Genomic DNA, 21,092 nt, shown 5'->3' on the forward strand with positions numbered 1-21,092 from the left:
TAAAAATATAATCATAAAAAACCTAGGGCATTTATTTTTAGATTCGATGACAACAAGAAATAATAAAGAACTGTCTAATTTAGCAACATCTCTGAGGTAAAGTAAGAAAAGGAGATGCAATACTGTTAAAGCTGAAAGGAATCACTCTCTACACTATCTCATGTATGCAAGGTCGGAGTGTTGTATAGATATATGCACTGTATTGATAAACTGCAAGGTTTAAGCTAATAAAGATTGAATGTTGCAATTAAGTCAAAAGTGTCAATTTGATCATTGAACCTCGCTGATGTTTTAAAGGAACACAGGCGAGGTGTTTAATTCTTGCGCAATTAGCGCCATTGTTCAATGTCTTAAAAGCAAACGCGTGCGGTACAAAGAATGTGGCGTCCCTTACCAAAGCGATTCCTGAAAAATCATTTCCGGTCAGTGTGTCTCTTTGTGGCATAATAACTTTCTACCGCTCCAAATAAACTCTGTCCCGCAGTTATCCTAAATATTTCACGCAATGGACACGATGACCTCGGTGAACAATTTGATAAAGAAATATTCTCGACATCGCATGTTTGTATTACCAAGGCTTATAATTTCCCACGCTTTTGTTTTTTAGACTTTGGAAATGGCTGCATGGGTTACTGATTCTTTGTCTTTTGTCCAAAATATCTTAAACATTTTCTCTTCATAAGGACACATTCCTGATCTTTTTTCTGTAATTAATTAGAGAGGTTCGCGATGATATATTCTATCTTTCCAATATTCTGTTTTGTTCCTCTATTTTTAACCTTTGCATGCTGTTTAATTTCTATCTCTTGATTTCAGTTTTGTTTCAACTGTGTTTCAGAAATTGCCGTCTGATTTGTTTTAAACATAATTGACTATTGTGACCTTGAATATGAGTCAAGGTCATTTCTTTACCCAAGCATGCCACCAAGATGCTCGGCATTTATGATGACCTTGAATATATGTCAAGGTAATTTCTTTCCTTATACTTTGTAGCACTTACTGCCAGCCAACCACTGGCCATATATGCATAGATCATGACTCAAGAACTCGCGGTGTTTCAGACAGCGTTATGAGGGCTTTTAGGTTCTTCAGAAGACGCCTCTTTAGTGTTACAACATATTTGATCCCGATGACCTTAAAAATAGGTCAAGGTAATTTCAATTCCCGTATTTTGTAGCACTTATAGCCAGCAAGCTACTATCCATACAACATGACTCAGGACTGTTTGTGTTTTAGAAATACAGTCGTTTAAGTGTTTTATTACAATTGGCATTTGTGACCTTAATATGGGTAAAGTTTTTGTTCTTTTGCATACTTTGTGGCATTTCATGACATATATCATGACTATACAACCCTTTGGATCTCAAGAAAAAGCTTTTGAACAATAGATTTGACCCCTGTAACTTTAGGTCAAAGTAATTTCTTTTCCCGTTTCGTAGCACGTATCGCCAGCAAACTTATGGCCATATTACAAATTTAACCTTTGACCTTGAATAAACGACAGTCATTTATTTTTGCACTCTGCAGCATTCCACGCCAGGAAGTTACTGCCCAAATATCTTGACTCCATGTCCTCTGGTTCTTCAGAAAGACCTTTGAATGTTTAAACATTAGAGTACTGTACAATGTATTGTAAAGTGCCAACGTTTATATAATTTTCCTAAACAAACTTAAAATTGTTGTATATTTTTACATAATAGATATCAAAATGACATATATATATAAATATCAATGCTTTTTTCAAGACACCTGAAATTTTACCCGTTTTGCTTTAGGAAGGGGCCAGCCCCTTCTCGCAAATCTAAATTAACATCACCTCTGGATAATTTGGTTGTTATTGGTCCTAAGGGTTCAGAAAAATTTCAAAGAGAGGTACCACAGATGACAAAGGAACCCAATAGCTTAGCCAGTTAGTGAAAAGTTTCTTCTATCAATTATACATATCTATAAAGTTCACGGAGACAATTCCTTCACTCTATTAAAGAAGTAGCCCCTACAATCTTTGTTTATATAAAATTGAATTTGCTCGACTTAGAGATACTTCAAAGCATAGTATAGATTATTTTAAAAATGCTGACCACTCCCATATAAAAAGCTGGGTTGGATAGTCAAGTGTTACACATCATATGAACAGCTATGGTCATTTAAGGCTGTACCAGAGGTAGAGAAAAACCAATGATCTGTGGCTAGTACCTGGCCCCTGCCCCCACGTAGGCCTCAAACCCACGACCCAGAGGTGGAGGGCTAGTGATCGAAGTGATCGCAGAACATCAGACACCTCACCAGTGCCCACCATATTTACTTAACAGTACATGTACACTCAATAAAGATGAAGTATTGATGAAACACCATAGCATAAGCTAACTAGGCCTTTGTTGAGTTGAGTTAAAAAAATGTTTGGTCTTTCAAAAAGGACAAACAAAAATAACGTTGTGTTTTTAAATACCAATTTATTTGTGGACTATACATATCAAAGCATATAAATACAATGTACATGCGCAAACAGATGTAAACGAAAAATTGATTTAAAACAAGTTTTAATCATTGTTGTCCAAAATAAGCCTAAAATGTACATTTTCAGGTAAATTGGTTTAAAATCATGTTAATGTCCAAAATAATATTCATAAAATTGATGAGAACAAAAACTGATCAAATGCATTCTTCTAAAATGACTAAAATAATACCTTCTTTTGAAGTTTAATTCCATATTTCATTGCACATCTTTCACTAGAAGTATAATGTTGATCTATCATGAAAACTGTTTTATTGGAAGTGATCAGCAGAAAAAAATGCCATAGCTACTAGAAATATCCATTAAATATTAATAATCATTACTTACACAAAATTTAAGGAATGCTGTTTATAAAACGAGTTTACATAAACTTCCCTGTAGTCATCCTAATGAAAACCACATTAACTTCCCGTTTGTTGTACAAATCATAATGGCATTATTTTAAACAAAAAAACTGAACATTGTGATGATGTATTTCTCTAACAAATGGAGTATATACCTGTAATAGCTCTTTAGTGGAGATTCAATAGGAATTATTTAGTTGTAAGAGGCTATTCCATAAATAATTCAATCACCCATACATTTTTACACTGGACTTGCCCAGTCTTTGATTTGGTAAGGTTCAAATGTGACTTTAGGGGCAAGTGGGTTCATTGTATTGGGGAGGTGGGAGGCACCTGTATTAATATATTGTGGATGGTGGGGTTAAAACCAGATTTGCCTACAATTTCTTACATCAAATCACTTTTAATATTTGATAGGTAATAGGGTCTCTGAAAAAGAGTGCCTCCCATCCCTCCCTTACATTCATATTTGGAACAGCCCTATATTTTGGCCTGATTACTTTTAACCTGCAAGACTGTCCAGGTCTTACAGGTAATATCTGTGTTACTCTGGTAACAGTACTGAAACCATGTTACTAATTGAAACAAAACAAAAATCAATTAATTTGAATAAGACCAGATTCTCACATCACCGCAAACTCATGTTTTTCTACATCAAATCTCAAGCTACCAAAGGTTTTAGTGACCTTAGAAGCACTAGAAAAACAAAAGCACCAACACACACGATAAATGATGTAAAATACCTTAACATTACAACATTGGCTCTACTTTAATGACTTGTCAATCCTCGCACAGAAAACATGAATACCAACCAAGAGCTGACCTACCCATCATCCCATGCAAGACTTAACCACACGCATATCCTTTCATTCTATCTGATCACAGTCAAAAGTGAAAAGCTGAGGACATAAATAGTGTGCACAATGTATATTTTTACAATCTGAATGGACTCAACTGTTCCCAATTACATAAACAGCATCATAAATAAGGTAGAATCAATGTACAATTAAACCACATCCTAAACAGGTCAGGAGCATCAGATTATAATCTTGTTCTCCTGAAAAAGTCATGTGTAACAGATGTTCATCCTGTGCTCCTGAAAATGTCAGATACACCATACTAATTATAACTCTGTGTTCCAACAAAAATCAGGCACACTGAAATATAGCCTGGTGTTCCCACTGATGTCGGGTATTCAGGGTTTGTACAAGATTTTGACTATTTCAAAGGACTTAAAACTTCAAGGAGCTTCAAATACAAACATACAGATCATTATTATTATTATTTCTTTGAATAATCAGAATATTGCAATATGAGCAAATATCAATGCACAATGGGAAACTTTCAGAGATGTTTAAATGCAGACACCAAGAGTTTGACAAAGCTAAGAGGATTCTATCAAATTCATCAATCAATTCTGTAGTCTGTCAAAATTAGAACTATGGCATGAAAATTAAAATTTCATTCTAGGACTTTTTAGGACCAGTCATTAAAATTTACATACTTTTTCTATTCAGTTTCCATTTTTTCCCCCAAGAAATTGTATACAAACCCCGATAGTGTAGGACTATAATCATTTACCATTTCAACAATGAATACATAACGAGTGCTTTGTAAAATACATAAAGAGTGCTTTGTAAAATATGCAAAATTGAAAGTTGACATAAACATTATTACAAATGCCTCTAATTAATATCCTTCAATATTCAAATAAATTTGTCAATTTTAATCATGCTAAGACCAATTTAAATCTAACAATAACAACAAACTATACTCAAAATTTAGATTGCCTTGCTAGACAGTTGAGTGTTGAGTTATGTCCCTTTTTCTAAATGCTTTATGTTCATGATCACACAAGTTTTATTAGTTCAATTTAAAAAAAAAAAAAATCACATTAATTTAAAGCATCCATTTTTTTCCTGGTGGTATTTATACAGACTAGAACAAAGATTTTTTTACATATGACAATGTCACAACTGGTCAAACCCAATACATGGGTCCAGTTCTGCTCAACAACATCTTGCCAAGGTTTATACTTTACCGATACAAAAATATCATCTATAACGTTTATTTTCAAACTCGAATGCTCAAAAGAATCTTGAACAATAATAAATTATCCACAACCCTTCAGTAAGGTGTTATTAAGCTAAGCAGACTAACACGCTCAGAAAAAGATATTGAGAACATCATTCCTTCTGTCAATCGGCTGTGCTTCTTCATTTTGGTTTTATAATATATACTACTGTAAGATCATCATGCTGTGGTAACCCGCATCCTCAGTGTCCAATCCACAGCAGAATTTGCGTAAAGAGCACAATATCTGTAGCCTATGTCCACAAGGATTATCTCCTGTTGTTGGGCTGTTGATCAAAGTTACTCCCCATCCTCTGGTGTGCGTTCAGCTGCTGCTGCTGGCGCTGGATCTGGGCCTGGATCTGATGAAGCTGCTGCTGGTGCTGCATTTCACGTTGTTCCAGCTACAACACAAAACAGATATCTGTACTTAAAACTGGCTTCAAAAAGGCAGGTCTCAAGTCTCTCTACTGGTCAGAGACAGGTTTGTTTTCTCTACCGGTCTGAGGCTAATGGAGTCTATAATACAAAAGTATATGGGATATGGAATACACAAAGGTGAGAATCTTTTAAAATATTTTTGGTAAAAAATCTGGCACAAGAGGCGGCCTGTATCGCTCACAGCAAAATATTCACATTAAATATTATATTGCACTACAAATATTTCCCTCACAAACTTTGTCGGCTCCATCAGTTGAAACTACCAGCCAAATAATATTACAACATTCTATCCTTTTTTTTTCTTTTCTTCAGAACTTGTTTGAAATTTTGTTAGCTCTATCCCAAAAGGCTACCACCCAAATCTTATGAATCCATTACTTTTGGTTCTTCAGAACAAATAGCTTGAAATGTTGTTGACCTCTGTGACCTTTAAAGTAAGTTGAGGTCATTTTCATTTGCAATCTTTGGTGAGCTCTATCCCAGGAAGCCACCAGCCAAATATTATAATTTTATGCCTTTCGATTATTCAGAAGAAGTCGTTTGATGTTTTTGACATATTTGATCCCTGTGACCTTGAGAGTAGGTCAAGGTTATTTTCATCCTCAAAATTGTCGGGCTCTATCTCAGAAAGCCAACAGCCAAATATGAAGATTCTATACATATACCTTTTAGTTCTTCAGAAGAAGTCGTTTAAAAAGTTTGACATTAGGATTAGAAAAAAATACTGTATACCTACAGTATAACACCAATTTTAGCTCCATGCCAGTGACCTTAGGACAAGCAATAACTGTATGTTTCTTAGGTGGTGTCACTTGCTGGATGCAAGATTTTCATAGTCAGTCTAATGACATTTTAACAGGCTTAAGCTTGTTATGTCATAGTATTCCGTCTTTGCGTATTGCAGAGTTATCTTCTCTTGGGAGCAGATATTGATTGTTATGTCACTTGGTTGTGAGAGTAACGTCATCAATTTTTGAGAAAACGACATAATTTTCTCACACAAACCAATGACGTAACAATCAACACCTGCTCCCAAGAGAAGATAACTCTGTAATACGCAAAGATGGAATAACACTATCATCAGACTGATGGCACAATAGTAAGGGTCATTGAGTAAACCAATGAGGAATACATCCATCTCACACGAATGTAGAGGTGGGAGAAAGGTCTGTTCTTTCTATTTCCCCTTGTCTCTATTCTCTCTACGGGGCAAAGACAGGTATATCATTAAGCTGAGCTTACCTGTCGTTTCTGCATTTCCTGCTGCTGCATGTACTGACTTGTGATGATGTGACGTATAACGCCCTGTACTCTGGCCGTCAGCTGGTCCTCAGGCAGGTTTGGGAACTACAATCAACAAACAACAAAATCAAGTTCCTTATTTAAAAACACTACTATTATATTTCACCGATTTCAATTCAAAATAAATTTTAAACTAAAGATTGTTTTAGTGAACAAATACCTGTTTCCCCTTATCAGCCACTGTGCATATTTGCTTTACATTTATTATTTGATCTTTCACCACATGATGAATGTCCAGCTAAACTTAATATAGTCATTAGTGCACTGCAAACCCACCTGGGGGTGATTGCTGGTAAAGTTCAAGTTTCATAAAGGTATATTTTACGGTTTAAAAGTTACGGACCAGAAAATATTTTCAGAACCAGTACTAACAACATGTTTCCTTTCATTTCAAGGGGAGATATAATTCACCAACTTTTAGAAATTTTAGAATATTTCATTCTTACTAACTCTAGTGTCAAAGCTCACTCCAACACGTTTCCTCAGTATTCCCTACAAATTCTAAATTTAGGGTATATTTATAAATTTTCAGGATCCTATAACCCCCCTCCAACATCATTCTTAGTGATATAGGACAGTCCCTGATAAAAATGTTTGGTGTAAAGCTGTTTTGGAGACAAAAACGTGAATTAGGGGACACTTTAATGTTTGCGAGTCAAACATACCCTGGTCTTCATATCCTGGACCAACTGCAGCAGGTTCTGCTGGTTGAATGGCATGTTGGAGCCAGGCATACCACCCATTGCTGGGAGCCTTAGGCCGCCTTGCTGCATCAGCATATTCATGTTAATGTTAGGGCCCATTGCCCCAGCCATTCCTTGGAAGTTGTTCATACCTAGAACACACAAAATTATATATTCATATATTGTATTTTCTTCAATTATATTTGATTACAATCTAAAGAACTGTCAGGACTATGGACCTGGTGAGCATAGGCTGCATTCATTTATCGCAACCCAAACAGTTGAACCAGAGTTGTTCGTTTATGAAAAAAGGTCGGACCTAGAATTCTGTTGTTGCTTTCAGGCGAGTTGAAAGGGGCCCTAGAAAAAGTCTTTCTTAAAACAACAGTCTTTGTTCCAAATATGCCTGATGTGTTCCCCACATTATTTTAATTGTCAGAGCTAACTGTTAAATTTCTAGAGTGTATCAAGGACCAAGTGACTTGAGTGAATAATAAAATAATTTCAACCACTATTTTCAACTTGTTGTAGTCAGTCAATATCTTTTACAAATTTTATCATGCGATCATTATTTCTAGAATTTGAACTTCATTGTCATTCGTTTCTATCGGTCAAGTTTTTGTATTAAACTTAAAACATTTGTACAAGTTCATCTTGAGATTATCTTAGAAGTATGAAATTGTTATACAATGTAAATGTTGTACTTCTGATTGATTATATTAACCTGTTTAAAGAATATAATAGTTGTGACAATTTAGAGAGTTCTAAAACACATTCTTAGCAATTACTAAGCAAATTTACAATCGACTTGTAAATTATCAATGCTGTTTGTCTGACATATCACTGATTAAGCTGATCATATCTTCCCTTAGATATCTACTTGTTGACTGGCACCCTTCCATGCAAACTTTGTGACTCTAGTTTCCACTATTTTAAAATCAGATATCACATGATTCCTTTCTTACTACGCTATATGCACAAAGACCAGATGTGGACTGTAGCATGACATATTGACTAACCCATGATCTGCTGGCGGACATTATTTGCGATGCCTTGCTTCTCCTCCTCAAACTCTTTCCAAGCCGCCTGCCTCTCCTCCTCAGTCAGCTCCTCACTTATCTGGTTTTCCAGCAGCGAATCGTGCTTATGGTAACAACAAATCCATTCCTTGTGGCTCTGGAGCATCTCAGCAAGCATGTGGTCCTACAAAGATTTTTTTAATAAACCATACATCAACAGATGAACATTTTTTTTTATCCAGACAAAACGAATCTTTGTACTGCATATTACTTCTGCATAATCTTTTTTTCTTATTATTTGTCCAACTATTCAAAAATTCATGTTTTATCTTGTTAATGGTCTTTGCACAAAATGATCTGGCCAACTGTTGACAACCCAAATATTTAACCACATCCTGGTAATATTATCACACTTAAGGGTTATCGCTAAAATTGAACTGCGACAGCCGATTGTCATTAAATACCTTCGGCAATTCTGGTGTTGGCTTCTCTTCCCTGTTGGGATCGTCTAATCTGTCAGGTTTGAAGGTGTATAGGACCTGGAGGTCGTGGGAGGTGAAGTGACGCTCTATTTGGTGTTCATCTACTACACGCTGAGACAATGACTGCTTTGTTACTTGTCGTTCATAAATCTTCTCCTCCATGGTGCCCTATATCATGGCCACACAAGATAGAAATGACTCAACAAAGCAATCAAGGATAGACATTGCTATAAAAGTTCAATGTTTTTTTTCTACCTGTAAAAATTTCCCACCTCTCATCCCGACACCTTTAATTCTAGCTCAAGTGGCTGGATTGTGAAATGGCAGGTTTACTTAGAGACTGTATAGAAAGGAGGAAATATGCCACAAAGCAATCCCACTTTTTTCGTCAGTTTTCATTTTATTTTTGTTTTGCTTAAAACGTTTGCCGAGCATCATCTGTACCAAACAAATAAAGATTTTTGGAAACTTGCTGCTTATTTTCCCATCCCATTATAAAAATTAAGAATCATCAGTTAAAACAGGGTCTGCTCGCAAAAGATTATCAAACTTCCAGAGAAGAATTAAGACTGGCTGTAAAGCTAGATTCCTAATAGACAGCCTGCCAAATGAAGTCATGCTTTGTTCTTCACTCGTCTTGTTTTACATACACCTGTAGTTTTAAAACCCTCCTTAATTGTTCACAGAGTCTCATTCACCTAACAGTTTATCCCCTTTGCCTGCTGTATTTCACCACATTTCTAACTATATACATGTATGTACTGACCTGTGCTAGGAATCGGTATATATATACAGGCTTGTTCTGTCCAAATCTGTACACCCGGAACACAGACTGCACATCATTTGACGGATTCCATGAAGCATCAAATATGATGACCCTGTTAGCTGCGACAAGATTGATTCCCAGACCACCAGCCTTTGTGGAAATAATGAACAACCTCGCCCTGCAAACAAGAAACTCAATAAGTCTAGAACTTGCCAGCTTCACTTGATAATTAACAAGGTGTCAATGTGGCCTTTATCGCTTACTTATTCTTGATTTATTTTCGAACTACAAACGAAAGAAATATCTAATGAATATTTTTTTTATTTCAACAAGAGGCCCAGAGGGTCTGTATCACTCACCTAGATAATAAAGAAACCATGGGAAATTATTCTTATTACATAAAGTCCCTCCAATGGTACAGAAGAAGAAGAAGGATTTAAAGGTTTAAACATCGAATTTCCCTATTGGGCCCCACAACTCGCAGCACCCAGAAGGGCCAAACCCACCGTTTATGCAAAATTAAGTCCCCTTGGCCAAAGGATGCTCCAGACCAAATTGGGATATCCTTTCATCCTTATGATAGAAGGATTTCAAAGGTGTTTACCTGTATTTCCCCTATTGGACCCGCTCCTCTGCCCCCAGGGAGAGTCAAAACCTACCGTTTATACAAAATTGAGTCCCTTTGGCCCAAGGATGCTACAGACCAAATTCGGATAAAATCCCTTAATCCCTACAGTATTAGAAGGATTTCAAATGTTTACCTCTATTTTCCCTATAGGCCGGGCCACTCAACTATGCCCCAGGGATGTCCAAACCAACTGTTTATACAAAACTGAGTCCCCTTGGCCCATGCATGCTCCAGACCAAATTAGGATGTATTCCCTTAATCCCTATGGTAGAAGAAGGATTTTAAAGATTTACCTCTATTTCCCCTATTCTGCCTCACCCTTCTGCCCCTAGGAAGGCCACACCGACTGTTTATACAAAATTAAGGCCCCTTGGCCCAAGGATGCTCCAGACCAAAATTAGGATAAAACCCTTTAATCACTACAGAAGAAGAAGGATTTTAAAGGTTTTACCTCTATTTCCCCTATTGGGCCCCTCAACTATGCCACCAGGGGCTCCAAACCCACTGTTTATACAAAACTGAGTCCCCTTGGCCCAAGCATGCTCCGGACAAAATTTGAATGAAATCCCTTAATCACTACAGTAGGAGAAATTTTTTAAAGGTTTTACCTTTATTTCCCCTATTGGGCCCCGCAACTCTGCCCCCAGGGGATCCAAATTTAACCCACCATTTATACAAAATTGAGTCCTTATGGTCCAAGGATGCTCCAGACTAAATTAGGATAAAACCCATTAATCACTACAGTAAAAGAAAGATTTTAAAGGTTTTAACTCTATTTCCCCTATTTGGCCCCACTTCTCTGTCCCCAGTGGGGCCACACCCACCAACTATACAAAATTGAGTTCCCTTGGCCTAAGGATGCTCCAGACCAAATTTAGACAAAATCAATTGGGTCGTTCAGGACAAGTAGCGTTTTAAAGGAAAAGTTGACAAATGGACGGACTATGGACGCTGAGCCATGGCATAAGCTTGCCCTTTGGGCAGGTGAGCTAAAACCCCATCACTTGCACACTTGTTTTGAATATCTTGCCAACTTGTGTCAAAATCTCTTGTGACATTTTTCAAAACACATTACTACATGCAAATCAGAAATCATTTAAACTGTTTATAACTGTGTTGGTAACTTTGGATATTTATAATTTAAAACACTTTGTCAGGGCAACAAGATGTTCAAATTTATCAGATGGAACTTGGAAAGTTGAAAATCGGTTTAAATCAGATAAAGTTTCCGCTTCATTGGAACAAATGCTAGGTCCTTACCGGTAGTTTTCGGGGTTATTGAAGGATTCTGCTAGGGCTTTTCTGTGTTGGGCACTCGTTGATCCATCCATACGTAAATAGTCAGCGCCTTTCGTCCATTGTTTACCAAACACATTCTCATCTGGCTACAAGAAAGAGGTATAAAGTGGAATTTAGTTAAATGATCGTTTCAAGAAAGAAAGCTAGTGCAAAGTTTTTTTCAGGAATTCAGAATTTAAAGTTAAAAGAAGATTTGGCAAAACCCAATTCAGCTGAAACTTATCTCCTCCTACACTTTCTGCCTTTGTAAGTGTTAAGGATCCCTGTCCTGTTGCACTATGTGTTCCCCTATAAACAGTAACCTCCCCTTAACTTCTGTTTATATATAACTGTTGTAGCACAGTTGGGACAGAACACTTCCATTGACCAGGTAGCTCAATCGGTTACAGCGATAGTATGACTGGGACAGAACACTTCCATTGACCAGGTAGCTCAATCGGTTACAGCGATAGTATGACAATCTAATTTAAAGCCCACAGCAATGAGCTCATACACAACATCTATACGGTGAAGATGTGAATTATGTTAACATGATCAATGCAAAGGCAACAGGACGTAAAGGACAAAACTGAATATAAATTGTGTTACTATAATAACGAGATGATGCTGAGGATAATGTGTGGAGGAAATGTATGTTGTATTTTACATTATAACCCTGGCCTTCCTCCTTCCTTGTACTACGGGAAGTTTGTGAACATAAAAGTGAAAAAAACATTTACTGTAGCCTCTTCATCTTTTTCTTTCTTATCCTTTTCATCTTTCTTCTCTTCCTCCTTGTCTTCTTTGTCTTTTTTCTCATCCTCATTACCCTCTTTTTTCTCATCCTCATTACCCTCTTCTTTACCCTCTTTATTCTTGTTTTCTTCCTCTTCCTTTTCTTTTCTCTTCTTCTCTTTTTCCTCAATTTCCTCTTGGTGTTTCTTGTCGATATTTTCCAAGAAATCCTCGATCAGATCCAATGACAACAAACTCTGGCTGAATACCAACCTGTGAGCAGTAAACAAAAGATTCAGAAAGTTGAAACCCTCATCATATGATACAATGCAACCCCATTTGACTAATTGAATTTTCTGGAGGATATTGTATATCAGAAAATGTTCGCCCTGTCAAACTTTTGCCTTTCTCCCATGAAACCAATTTTTGCCCAGTGTTAATTTCGGCCTGCACATTGAATAACTATGTATATTAAGCTGTTTACTTACATTCGCTGTAATGATGAATTTGCCCTCATTACGGAGTATGAAAAGGCAAATGTAAACTGCAGCGGAAATTTCCCCATATACAGTATGTACCAGGGACATTCCTAAACAATTTTAACCAGATCCAGGTGTTATGAATTAAAAAAAAATCAAAATTGGGAAAATTTGGATTTCAAACATTTACATAATGTCATACTCTTTTTGAATTCCTTAGTTTTTATTGCTGACTGAAAGATCTTTAAAAGGTTTACAATCCAATCCGAGTTAAGAGGATACTGGGTCTTCACCTGGGTAATGTCTGAGTTTAAGAATAAGTAAATTTGGTCCTGAATGCATTTCAAGTCCCTTGATCTTGACCTTTGAACCCCTAAATATCTAGATATTCAGAAATAATGTGGATAATGATTCAATTAAAATGGGCAGTAAAATCCACATCTAATGATTTGAAATATATTTTAAATCAATTAATTACAGTAATCTTGACCTTTGAATATATTAATTCATGAGTTCAGAACATCCTGTTAGGTTAGAAGGATACCTACATTCCTTTTATAGGTTTGAATATATTAAAGGAATAGGGTTTTGGCCAACAACACCACACAGATGAATGGACACAGACAGTGTAATTCCAGTTAAATCCCTAAATTTCATTTATGGGTGTAAAAACTTTCACTTAGGAATAAGTGTCATCAACATCCAATCCAATTGTAACTACATTGGAATGCATTATTTGATGTAGAAAAAAAGTTGCACTCAACTTTACATTAAAACATCTATGCCAGAGAATACAAGCCTGAAGTCCCAAAAACAATCATAAACTCTAAAATAGAGAACAATATCTGCTGTACTTACACCTTGTCACCAATCTCCTCAGACATACGAAGGATTTCAAACAGCAGTGACAGTTTGCCACTGAGCTCTATCCTTGTTGCGTCCTCCTCTGTGACATAATCGGCCCACCAGTCCGTGGTGAGAGGACGTTCCTCCTCCTGTTCTTCCTCAGCTGCCTTGATGATGCCTTCCCACTCGGTGCCTGGTAGGATTGTAACAATACATCAAAACATCCTAATAGGTCAACTCCAAATGAAAAACAAGCTAAACAAGTCTATAACGTCAATAACAATGGTCAATTGTCAATGCTTTCATCCTTGTAAAATCATAGTTGATTTTACTTTCAGTCTAGCTTGTGCTTATGCACCCACCGTAGAATAGCATAAATAAACACTCGTACAAGCTTTGGTGCTGATCTTTGTGAATTACATTTAGTGTGCACACAAAATTACTTGCTCAATTATCTACTATATTTGACTCGATAAGGGCACTTGCTCTAATGAGAGCACTTCAATAAACTTGCACTTGATTGCTTATTGTAAAATTTTGAGGATTTTTTCTCTCATGCAGATGTTTTTATTTTCTGAAAGTTGCCTGTTAGTTCTGTAAGATGGACAACTTCCATCACCTTAATAGTGATGTTACCGACCATCATCTGCAGATATGGTGACCAATGTAATCTTTTAGAGTTTTATAAAAGGAAATTCAATTTGAAATTGGGATAAAGACCTTTATGTCACAATAGTCAAAATACAAGCAATGCTTTTCGAGGAAAATGTGTCTCGATAAATGTCCGCCATTTGTCATCCAAGGGCGCCTGGCACAATCATTTGATAAAATATGATGATCACACACTCAAGATATTGTGAAGGACCTAATACTTCTTCAATAGCATTTATTCACAAGCTGGATTTTTATCGTTTAAGATAGTAGCATAAAAATTAGTCGCTAGTATTTGTGGATGGAATTTTTTTTACAATCATTTTTTTTTTTTAGGTCAAACAACATTTTTCAACTTAACCGCTGTAACAGAATATAATTTGCTGGTAAATCTATTCTACCAAATCAACATTCCAGCTTACATCGGTAGAAGTGACATATACACTTGCTTACCTTCACCTCCTCTTGACCTTGTTGTCCATTTCTTCACAACCTCTCCCTTGGAGTTGACAACAACTCTGTAACAGAGATATCAGCCACATATGAGCACCATATTGTTCTGTTGAAGCAAAGTCATTATCACCTCCATTTGGTATTATGACTATGGAAGTCACTCGGAGATCAGAATGTTGAATTTCTAACTATTATTTCTGACTTTTAATCTCTGTACACTAAAACCTTGATATAATGCCCCTTGTTTCATTTGCCTCTTTGCGACATATTTCATGTTTCAATGTCCCCCTTTTTTGTTTTTCTGAACAATTCCTTTACGTGTTTCCATAAATTTATTGCCAAACCCCTTTACCAAGCCAAAATTTCTCTGGATAAATGGGGGCAGTGTAGCAAGGTTTTACTGTATATATCCGCAATACAACAAAAGGAAAGAAGACCCTTATGAAAAACTCACTCATCTGAGTCTTTTGAGCTGCCTGCTTCCCTGTTGCCCCTTGACTTTCTTGGTTTATCGTCCTCATCGCTGCTATTGTCACTGATGGCAACCACATCACTTTCGCTGCTGCTACACTTGCTAGGTTCAGATACCGATTCATCCTCGCTCATACTGCCATCATCATCAACGAAGGAGTCCTCGTCGTCCCATTTGGCCTAAGTAAGTAGAATGAAAAAGAATCACACACGTGGTACAATTGTCAAAACAATAATATTTTTCTAAATAAACATGGATATCAAATCCTACATCTGAATCGTTTATCTATTATATGTTATTAGAAATATAATATACTTCTTTTATGGTTTGGTTGTATTCTGTTTAAGGTCATATTAAACAGCTAAGGTCAATTAAGGACGTGACTTTTTATACACTTTTTAACTTTTCGTATGGATGCTACTACACAATTGAATGCCATAATTGAACAACTCTCAAAAGATATTTACATTTGCATGATTTTTTCATTCTGCTGCATAACGTTAATCTTAAGATGACATCATAGACATTCATGAAATAAAAAATTCAGAACCTTGGCTAACATTGAGAAATTGTATTATTGTAATGACATACTTCAAAACTTCCAGATCTCCCTATTTTGGGTGAAATTATGTTTTTTATGCTAATTTCATACTTTGAAATAGAAGAATTCAATGTTCTTTCTCCTCAAATTCAATCAACTCATTACATAGAACATCTTCAACTTTGTCATTTATCAATAAGAGTAAAATTTAAGTAAATTTTATATATTCTTTTTAAACATGATTTTTTGAGCAAAATTCTCATTTAAGGTAGCTTTTCTCTGCAAACCAAAATAACATTAAAATTTGACCTTTGAATATATGTTTGATTTTACAGGAGTTCAGGAAACTACAACAAAACATCTTGAGAAAAAATGTATTTTGCAAAAAATATTTGAATTACACAAACTGATCCATAACAAACAAGCTGAAACGGCAATAGAAATGTTCAAGAAAGTGATGGAAATGTAACAAGAATGATTTCTGCAATATTTCGAGAGGCAAGATACAATTTACAAACTAAAATAATGTGATACGCTTTACTTTCATCAATACAAAATTTCATTTCACCATGTTGCTGTTGCTTCTTATATCTTTAATGAAAGGATTTAGTTGAAAATTGTTTCTGCTAAAAGCAATACCTGAAAATCTTTGAAAGACAAATATGTAAAGCATTTGATTGGAAATTGGGTAAAATTACAGACAGGAAAAATCTTTGTTACATTAACTATAATTTCGAGTGTTCAACAATTTAACCATGCAAAGATAACGAAATGAATTACTTTGCTAACATTATAACACAACGCTTTTATTGAAAGTTTGATTTTCTCTGTTTAATCACAAAATACCTTATTTTTTCTCTTCAATTTCCGTTTCAACCGTTCTTCCTTTTGTGTAATAAGAATAGATTCTGAACATGTAACATACAGTTGTATTTTAGTCTGTAGCAAAGCCTTATATTCAAATTATCCAGGTTTTAGAATAAAATAATGTACAACATGACAAAAGCCTAACCATGATAGGTTATGTCCCTTTTGAAATGAAGTGGTCTGTCAGAAATATTCCTGTCCAACTTTTTTAATTCAGATTTTGGTGGTCACTGATAGGGGAACTATTTGATTTGGGCATTTTGTTTGACCCAGTAACAAATTGCAGGGCTGATTAAAATGAAATAAAGCTTGGGAACACTACTGAAAATTATCAATCAACTCAACAGAGGGTTACTGACTTTTAGCATTGAAAGGCTGCTTCTCTTCAACAACTGTTCAGCAGTCTTTTTGATTTCTGGCAAGTTCAGCTTGATCATACCTTTTTTTCCTGGCGTACTTCATCCATCTTGAGGACCCAGGGGTGAGTCCAGATCCTCATTAAAGCCTGGTAGTCAGAAAACAGCTTCGCTCCCTTGCCCATAACATTGTTAGCACTGCCAGTTTTGTCAAGGTACTTCTGGTACAACTCTATCTGGACCTTAGACAGCCGCACAGAAATCACATACTCATACTTCGGTGACAGGAATTTGGTGAGGGCCGAGTAGTCCTTCCTCTGCAAAAATTATCACACATAGCATGAGAGAGGTAACCATAAATCAGATTTTCTTCAAAAACTATTTTTAACTGGTAACATTTTGAACAAATACCTGTGTTGAGTGGTCACCTATGGGAGATAACGATTTTGGCTGCTTAGTCAAGGTTAAAGTAAAGGCCATCATACAAACTATTTTAAAACATTCATCAACAAGTTTACAGTGAGCAAATTTTGTTTAACCATCATACAAAATATTTTATAACATTCATCAACCAGTTTACAATGAGCAAATTTTGTTTAACTATCAACCAAACTATTTTATAATATTCATCAACAAGTTTACAATGAGCTTTTTTTTTTAAATCATGAAGACGAAAATCTTCAAAAATTTTCTTTGTCAACGCAAATATGTATATCATGTACATTTATAATGTTATCACTTATAATATTGGTATATATTGGTTAATTGACACTATATATAGCTTTTTACATTATTTTCAGGATACTAGCCAGAAATAAAATCTGCTAGCCCGACAACTAACAAATGGATCAAACTGATTACATGATCACATGATCTTATACCAGCACATTACATTCACAGATGGATGTTTTCCTTTAAAAAATTTTTATTTTTATTTTATATTCTTATCTTGAACCCCCAAAAAATAAATATAAATTCTGGTATTATAATATAAGCATAAAAAACAAACATGGCAGACTAGCCGTCCCCTCTTTGCACTTGTTGTCTTTATCTTTATAATATTACGGCAGTATGTTGGCACTTTTCCTAAACCCTGGTCAGTGACGTCCTATCATCTTTAAACAAGATATTTTGTCTCTTTAAAACCAACCCTTATCATCTTTTTTATTATGGTTTTAATTCAAACATAAGAGTATTGTGATAAAACACTGTCTCCATATTTATCTTGTATTGCTAAATGCTTGTTTACTTTTGATATTTTAGGTTGTTTACCATTGATTCTGTCAATGTTTGAATAAACTGTCTTACCTGGACACATCCAGCCAGTTTTTCATGGATTATGTGTGCACGACGTTTCATGAGGCGTACATCATGAGATGACGAGTCTGTGCACTGTCCATTGACGATGGGATTGACAAATCTATTACAGAACTCCTTTCTTGTCCCCAAAAGGTTTGGCTTCACAAAATTTACCATGCAGTGATCTGGAGAGAAAAAAGGGACATTTTTTCTCCATTGCAATTTGCTGAACAAAAATTCAAAAATATTATATAAAGAATGCAAGAATTTAACAAAATGTATTCCGTCTTTGCGTATTGCAGAGTTATCTTCTCTTGGGAGCAGGTATTGATTGTTACGTCACTTGTTTGTGAGAGTAACGTCATCAATTTTTGAGAAAACGACGTCATTTTCTCACACAAACCAATGACGTAACAATCAATACCTGCTCCCAAGAGAAGATAACTCTGCAATACGCAAAGACGGAATAGGTTTTGTCTGGTGAACTTGATAGAGCATATTTGACAAAGATTTAGGAACTGAACAGAACAAAATCAAATCCTGGAACTGCTATCACCATTCATGTTGGACTCAACTAGTCTTATCAAATCATCAAAACAGGCATGTAATGAAACTTGACTTATTTCTACCAAAATCAAAATCTATTTAGAAATTAAGTTGCTAAGGCGATGATGGCAACATGGTATGTTAACCAGAAATTACAAATTTTATTCATGTACTTGACTTTTGACCATGATCATCAATAGGGTCCATCCCATCGATATGGCCTTCCGTAATGTTTAATCGATTGGATAAACAGCCGTAAGTTTGAAACTAAAAATGCTTCCAATTTTACATATGGTTTTGAAAAGTTTAATACATTATGTTATTAAAGTGTAAACCTACATTCAACTAGATTGTTCTGGAGAGGAGTTCCGGTAAGGACTATCCGCTTCAATGTTACAATCTGGTTCATAGCCTTGGAAATGGCAGAGGCATCGTTCTTGAGAATGTGCCCTTCATCGCACACACAGATATCGGGACCTGCAGAAAACAAAAATTGGAAAACTCTTTATGAACTGCTGATGTCATGTAGCAAAAACCAGTGCTCTGGTCCACCAGCTGCAGCACAATAGTGCGTTAATAAACAGAAACTAACTTTTTATTCAATAATTGTTCTGTATTTGACATGCGAACAATGCTCTTCATAGATAGTTAAATTACTGAACACATGTCAAATATTTCATTTGAAAGTAATGTAGAAATGTTTGCAAGCTTGATTTCCATAAACCTATTCCAGATCTAGGTGAATAAAAAAACAAAGTGACATAATATACCATAATCCTACTCCCAATCACTAACAGAAAATCATTCAAAGTAATAAATCTGATTTCAGGTTCAAAAGACATCTGTTCACAAGTTTTTACTTTGAAACAATGTAGTAGAACGAGAAAATGTTTGTAAAACATAAATATGGCTGAGCTTCCATGAAAATTCAGCTAATCGAAGGTCAGCGAGTGAAAAATATAGGTCACAGTGACCTACAGTGGATATATATTGGTGTTATTCTCATTAAGATGTATCCAAATGTGAAGTTTGATCATTGTTGGATTTCTAATATTTACAGGAATGGGGCTAAAAGCAAAGTCAAACCGATTACCTGGATCCACCAATGTCTCCCTAAATATTTGTTTCAGCTTTTTGCTGCGACAGTGATTGCCCTGTGTAAGGTTGCGGAACATCTCGTAACCAATTATCATCACTCCTCCATTCTTGTGCCAGTGTTTCAACACGTCAGCTCTCGCGACATTCTGTTTCACACTGGAGATCTCAAAAACCTGGCAAAAACAACAGTGAGAAACACCATTAATAGACGTCACATCAATACCATTATACCATACATCGCTACTGTCTTCCGCTAAGGTATTATTGTGACAAAGATTTTATACAGATCAGGTACTCGACTCTTTGTACTGCTGCTGAAGGAGTTTTAAATCAACGCACTTGAGTCAAATTAACAAAAATCTTGTGGTTCCTCGGTACCTACCTACCCTAGATTTGTTTGTCTAGCCTGAAGTTTTTATTAGCATTTAGTGATATGCACTGTTAAAGTCAGAACTCCTGCTCTATATAAGCATAGTAAAAATATTTTTCGAAATAAAACAAATTGCCTACCTACCCTACATTTTCTGAGAATGAAAGCGGAAACACAATTTATATTTGTTTGGCCTTATGCCATGTGATGACTAATTGCATTGAATTTAATTGTACCTAGGTTCATAAAGCACAACCGGCAAGAAGTTTATGATAAACATTTCAAAGACTAGTATGAATCTGTTTTAATGAGTTTAGGGTTATCCTTTCAGCTACCTACTTACCTTAACCCCCCTCCCCTTCACATTTTAAATTTGTCTTCAGTATATGCCACAGATTATATTAATGTTATGTGGAACTTGTTCGGAAAGAACATGCATGGCACAATCAGGTACCATACATACAGCATGAAGGTCTTCACGTATCTGACTTCATAACCTATTCAAAATGTTTGGCCTGGTGCTTTCATTTTCTGCAAGATTATAAGCTTCTTTCATTGATGAAAATTGCCAGTTTACCTCATAAAATTCCTCTCCCATCTCACCACTAAGCCAGGTTTCAAACTCATTTTGCCAGTTGAGAACTGTATTGAGAGGGCCCACCACCAGAGCCTTTTTGATTCCCGTCAAATCCGAGTGATTCATCACAGTGTGTAGAAATGTTATCACCTTAAACAAGAAACAACAGCAGTTTAACTAAAACATCAGTATTAAAAGAATTCTGATCATAACAATGTTTTCAAATGCATAAGCCAACATAGAAGGTAGAACAAATCTTTAACAAATACATCAG

General features: G+C 35.7%; 1 protein-coding gene across 1 annotated transcript in view; it reads right to left on the minus strand.

Annotated features, from left to right (window-relative positions):
• Positions 1-2,436: 2,436 nt before the first annotated feature.
• The window catches only part of LOC110459244 (transcriptional regulator ATRX-like), a 39,110-nt gene continuing 20,454 nt past the window's right edge, over positions 2,437-21,092 (minus strand). The window contains exons 16-31 of the mRNA XM_021511410.1: positions 20,819-20,968; positions 19,867-20,044; positions 19,113-19,250; positions 18,237-18,412; positions 17,012-17,245; positions 15,147-15,343; positions 14,693-14,757; positions 13,601-13,781; positions 12,269-12,536; positions 11,511-11,635; positions 9,623-9,800; positions 8,839-9,024; positions 8,375-8,558; positions 7,338-7,507; positions 6,613-6,717; positions 2,437-5,333 (exon numbers count right to left, since the gene is read on the minus strand). Of these exons, the coding sequence (XP_021367085.1) occupies positions 5,199-5,333; positions 6,613-6,717; positions 7,338-7,507; positions 8,375-8,558; positions 8,839-9,024; positions 9,623-9,800; positions 11,511-11,635; positions 12,269-12,536; positions 13,601-13,781; positions 14,693-14,757; positions 15,147-15,343; positions 17,012-17,245; positions 18,237-18,412; positions 19,113-19,250; positions 19,867-20,044; positions 20,819-20,968 (2,670 nt within the window). The 3' untranslated portion in view covers positions 2,437-5,198. The remainder of the gene's footprint in view (positions 5,334-6,612; positions 6,718-7,337; positions 7,508-8,374; positions 8,559-8,838; positions 9,025-9,622; positions 9,801-11,510; positions 11,636-12,268; positions 12,537-13,600; positions 13,782-14,692; positions 14,758-15,146; positions 15,344-17,011; positions 17,246-18,236; positions 18,413-19,112; positions 19,251-19,866; positions 20,045-20,818; positions 20,969-21,092) is intronic.

Source organism: Mizuhopecten yessoensis, unplaced genomic scaffold, assembly GCF_002113885.1.
Source record: "Mizuhopecten yessoensis strain PY_sf001 unplaced genomic scaffold, ASM211388v2 scaffold9987, whole genome shotgun sequence".
NCBI classification, from domain to species: domain Eukaryota; kingdom Metazoa; phylum Mollusca; class Bivalvia; order Pectinida; family Pectinidae; genus Mizuhopecten; species Mizuhopecten yessoensis.